Below are 5,572 nucleotides of genomic sequence, written 5' to 3'. Positions count from 1 at the left end.
TAATGATGAATAGATATTCCATGGATTTCACGTCTTATTGAACTGATATTGTTATTTTATAAATAAATAAAAGTAGAAGAAGCTAGGTGAAAATCCAATCCAATCATCATCATCATGTAACAAAACAAATTCCTTCACAACCTCATAAAAATTAAAGTAATAGATCGAACACAAGTGTTAATTAAAAACACCTTGGCTTCATGACAATGGTGGAGTGCTTCAAGATGTGGAGACTGAACTGGCCCCCCTTTTCTGTGGTGTCCACCTTGGAGTGCCCTGGAGGGGGCAAGAGTTCAAAGTTTTGAACCAGGCGCCCCAGCACGATCCCGAGGATTGGCAATGCGAGGATGATCCCGGGGCAGCTCCTCCTACCAACGCCAAACGGGAGGAATCTGAAGTCGTTTCCATTCGCCTCCACGTGCTTCTCCTCTTCGAAGAACCTCTCGGGGCGGAACTCCTCCGGGTTCTTCCACGTCGAGGGGTTGTTCGCTAGCCACCAGGCGTTCACCAAGATTTTGCTCTCGGCAGGGATGTCGTACCCTCCCAGCTTGGCGTCGTGGAGGTTCATGTGGGGGACCAGCAGAGGAATCGCCATTCTGAGACGAAGTGTTTCTTTGATCACGGCCTGAAGGTATGGGAGTTTGTGGGTGTCTGGCTCGGTTAGCTGAGCTCCCGGTCCCAGAACTGCATCAATCTCGTCGCGAAGCTTCTTCTGGACCCCCGGGTTGTTAACCAGTTCTGCAATGCCCCACTCGATCGACCACAGTGTTGTTTCAATTGCTGCAACCATCATATTAGCATTTAGATGTTGGTTTCATTAGTATTTATGTAATCAATTAACACAATCTCTTTAAGGTTTCAAGGAATAGTTTAGTTTAGTCATGAAACAGAAGAATTACATGTCTCTATCAGGAGTGATCCTTAAGATTAGTAAAACAACATAATATTGTTTGAATTTTGAAGCAAGCTTTGTAGGTGAGATATCAGGTGTTCTTTGCCACCAACCCATATTTCTAAACCATTCAATTAGCATGCTGATGTGGAGATATTACCATCTCACACACACCAGGCTGTGTTACGAAAGTGAAGAGACAGAGTTTCTAATGTGCTGTCGTATATTGTCTCAAACTGTCATATAGAAAAGAGAATACATATGAAACAAGTTTCCATATGTACTACCTACCTAAAACTCTAAACTGACTAATATACAGAGATTCTATATATCAAATATATATTTCATAACAAAGGAAAGCTCATGACAATCACCAAATCCCAAATCAAACAACCAAGGAAAGCTCTAGTAAGCATTTGATTCAATCAATCGAGTTGAAATAACAAAAACAAATCAGCCAACCTTCTAGAGTTCTAGTCAAAAGTCATAAGTTTGAAAATTCCTGTTCTCATTTTAGATTTGCATACTTCAATAATGTATCTCACAGAAGCATACAAATTGGCAGCTCTTCACAGAAATTTTGGGATTTGTCCATGGGTTCATTTGGTCAACTAATAGACATGTAAATATGTAATTTAATCAATTAAAAAACAGCTTAATATAAGGAGAAAAGTGAGAGAGTGTTGAAGCATATATACCAGCAACATTAATGTTCTCAACAATGTAGAGGACATTATCCTCATTGATCTCTCCCTTTTGCTGGGCTTCAAGAATGTGATCTATGGCACATTTCAGACTGTTGTTGTCCATGCCCTTTGTGCTTGAAAGCTTCCTGCAAACACCCAAATCAAGAATCTCAGAGACTAATAAATAAATCTAAAAATAAAAACAGATTCTTTATGAATTTCTTGAAGATGAATCCAAGAAAGAATAGAATGGGGTTAGTTAATTAATTACTTTCTCTCCTCAACAAAGTGGTCCTTGAATAGCTGCAATCTCCTCTCCTTAACCTCCTTGCAGATCTTCAAGTAGCCACGGAGGAAAGGCCTCAAAATGGGGATGAAATCGCCATAGTTGTAATCAAAGCTCTGGGCCAGCCTACTCCTCTCCCCATTCAAAGCTCTGAGCTTCATAAACATGGGGTCCTCCTCGCTCTCGAACCGCCGGTCAAACATGATCCTGAAGAGGTTGTTGTACATCATGAGCTGCAAGCGGCGGCGGAGCACAATCCCGGCGGTGGCCGCCTCCGGGTTGTTCTTCACCTCCTCCACCACGCAGGCGATCTCCTCCTCCCACCCCCGCCGGTACTGCTGCACCACCTTGTTGGTGAAGAACGGCACCGTCATGATCCGCCGCATCTTCCGCCAGTGGTCGCCGTAGACGGTGAACACCATGTCCTGCCCTTCCCCGGTGAAGATATCGAACACCACGTTCCGGGTCCGGGACCCGAACTCCACCCCTTGCGTGTGGAGCACCTCCTTGGCCAGCTCCGGCGACGACACCACCACAAGATTCCTCTGCCCCATCCTAAGAAGGAAAATGTCGCCGAACTTCTTGGCGTAATCGGTCAGATTCCGGTGGTTCAGGTCATCCCCGACCTGGAGCCAGTTCCCGAACACCGGCACCGGGAGAGGACCCGGCGGCAGCTTGTACTTCTTGCCACGCAGCTTGGAAACAACAATGGCGACAAGAATGGCGAAGAAGAGGCCAAGAAGGGTCTTCTCTAAGAGGAGAAGATCCATGTTGAAGGAAGCAGAAAAAGGTAAGGTGGGTGGGAGAATTAGAGGGATTGAAGTGAGGGAAAGAGAAGAGAATGGGGAATTTATTTATAGAAACAAGAATGGTGGATGGTGTTGAAGAAGAAGAAGAAGAAGTAGCGGGAGGGAGGGCGTTAGGTTGAGAGAGTGCGTGGTGGTAGTTGGGCACCATCAAACTTTTGGTCACACATGTTTATGTTTAGACTTTGTATTTTGTGTCCAAACTTTCCTACTTCACGTGTTTATTTTAAAGCCATGAACCAGGTCATATAACATTATAGACATTCAATCGAAAAGACATAAACACAAGTATAAAAAAAACTGTAACGGGATTGGACGGACGGAACGGTGTCCGTCACGTCAACTTCCCACCAACTTATAAAAACATTGTCGTTTCACAATATAACAATTGCACTTTATATAATACATAATAATTCTCAATTCATGTTATATAACTGGTTTATGTCCATTTTCTATTAATATTTTGTATATATTATACTATAAGAATTGTACTACACAATTTTTTGGACAAAAATATTCCTATTGTTATAATTTCTATTATCTTTTCCATTATTATTACCATGCACATACATACACAATAACTTTTCTTATATTTTCCAATGGTAATAATGTAAGTAGACATTATATATTGGTGTAATATAAGAAATAGGGAAAATGGCACTTTTTCCCCCTATGTTATATACTTATAGCACTTTTTCCCCCTCAATTATTTATGTAAGCACATTAGTCCCCTCAATTATTTTAAAAGTGGTGGTTTTCTCCCCTAATATATTAAATTGACATTTCTACCCTTAAAGTAAACATTTTATTTATTTTACTTCTCCAACAAATTATTGCGTATATGTAGCGATTACCACGGTTCGGTTCGAACTGAACCAGACACTATAGCAATCGAATTAAAAGTTTTCAGTTATGATTCAGATCTAGAACCCAATATTTGGATTTCAATTTATTAAATTTAAGAATAAAAAAAAAAAAAAACTGGATCATGAACCGACGGTTCCGGATCCCGTTCGCGATTTTGAACCGTCTTTATTTTAAAATTTTATTTTTTATTTTAAAATAGTTTAAATTCAACAATAAATGTATTTTATTTTTTCAGTTTGGAACATGAACCGCCCATTCCAGTTCGTGATTTTAATAAACTCTAAATATCGCGTTTTGATTATAAATTGTAATTGGAATATTTTGGTTTGGTTACTATAGTATCTGGTTTGAACCAAATTATAGTAATAATTTATTGGAGAATAAATATTTATTTTAAGGGTAAATATGTCCATTTAACATTTCAGGGGGAAAAAGAGCCATTTAAATAATTAAGGGGGAAAAAGTGCTATAAGTATATAACATAGGGGGAAAAAGTGCCATTTTCCCTAAGAAATAAGTTTGATTTCATTTTTTTATTTTATTTAAATTTTAATTAAATGTTATTATAATTATATTTAGTAATAGAGGCAGTAGCATTCCAAAAAAAAATGTTACTATAATTATATTTAGTAATTTTTTTAAAAAAAACATATTTAGTAATTAATTTATCAGATCTAAAATTCTTACTATAGTAATATTAATCATACTATAATTATTATTCAAATTATCAATTATAATTTTAATATAACTAGTATTTTTGCATGTGCGATGCACGAAATGAGTTTGTTGTAATATATTAAGAATATTTGGATCGATATATAATTATCAAATATTATATAGTGCAATTGAAGATGTGATTTGAATCATTTATGTGTTTTGATGTTATCATTGCTTGAATTTGAGTAAATAATTGCTCAAATTAATAGCTAATGCGTAGATGTACACATGCGATGCTGTAACTTTGGAGATTTTATTTATCATTGTTTAGTATTTCTTTATAAATTAGGCAAATATGCTCGTTCTCTAGCAACTCAGTTATAGGAATGAATTGATATCTTAATTCATTTGTATATATGGAAGATATATTTTTTGTCTAGATATATAAAAATTTTGTCATTTAAAAAAACATAATATCAACGATTGTATTTACACATTATTAAAACAACTCTGTATACAACATTGGTAGTGCCAATACAATCTTGTCCATCCTCGTCTAGAGCTAACACCTTCCGTCCATCGGGACGGGTTACTCAGGTGAAAATATATAATGATAGAATATCACTCAATTAGCGATCCTTTTATATTTTCAGTCAATTACTAATATCAAATTCATTTTCATCTAATTATTCTTTTTTATTTTTAGTAAATTAGAATATCAAATGCAATCCTCTCAAAAAAAAAAAAAGAATATCACATGCAATGATATTTTTACCTAATTTTTGTTTTATTTTTAATTGATGATGTAGATATTATTATTGAAATATTTCCGTTCCATTTTTAATTTACCTTTTACTATTATTTAAAATATGCATTTACTATTGATGATTTAAAATATTATTTGTAACACCCCACTTTTCTTAAACTTATTTACAGTTCTAAAACCGAAATCAAGATAAACTAAGCAGCGGATAAACAAGCTTAAATAACAAACTAGTGGGAATGTCACCGCCACAACCACCTTTCCACGGTGATTGCACAGTCTAAGGATAGAACTAAATCATTAAGTCAAACTAACATTTAAATTACTTAATTAAAGTCACTTCGGGAAAAAACACTCCGGTGTCTATCACCAAACATAGGTAGCATAAGTCTTAGTCTACAATCCATCATCAAAACTAGGGATGGCAACGGGGCGGGGCGGGGCCGGGGAATGGGGTCCCCGTCCCCGTCCCCGAAATAGATCCCCATTCCCCGTCCCCGCCCCGTTCCCCGACGGGGATGGGGAATTATTCCCCATCCCCGCCCCCGCGGGGATTTTTCGGGGACGGGGAATCCCCGTCCCGTTTTTTGGATTATGCAATGAAAAAAAAAAACA

The 5,572-nt window shown here is 37.3% G+C and overlaps 1 protein-coding gene across 1 annotated transcript; it reads right to left on the bottom strand.

The window, feature by feature from the left end:
• LOC109156362 (trans-cinnamate 4-monooxygenase-like) lies at positions 1-2,728 on the bottom strand. Its single transcript, XM_019304193.1, has 3 exons — positions 1,850-2,728; positions 1,591-1,724; positions 1-780 (listed from the first exon to the last, which is right to left on the bottom strand). Exons 1-3 carry the CDS (start codon positions 2,632-2,634, stop codon positions 182-184), a joined length of 1,518 nt encoding a protein of 505 aa, XP_019159738.1. The 5' UTR covers positions 2,635-2,728; the 3' UTR covers positions 1-181.
• Positions 2,729-5,572: the final 2,844 nt, after the last annotated feature.

Source organism: Ipomoea nil, unplaced genomic scaffold, assembly GCF_001879475.1.
Source record: "Ipomoea nil cultivar Tokyo-kokei standard unplaced genomic scaffold, Asagao_1.1 scaffold2705, whole genome shotgun sequence".
NCBI lineage: Eukaryota > Viridiplantae > Streptophyta > Magnoliopsida > Solanales > Convolvulaceae > Ipomoea > Ipomoea nil.
The sequence above is the reverse complement of the archived record's forward strand: the minus strand, read 5'-3'. Positions and strand labels throughout refer to the sequence as shown.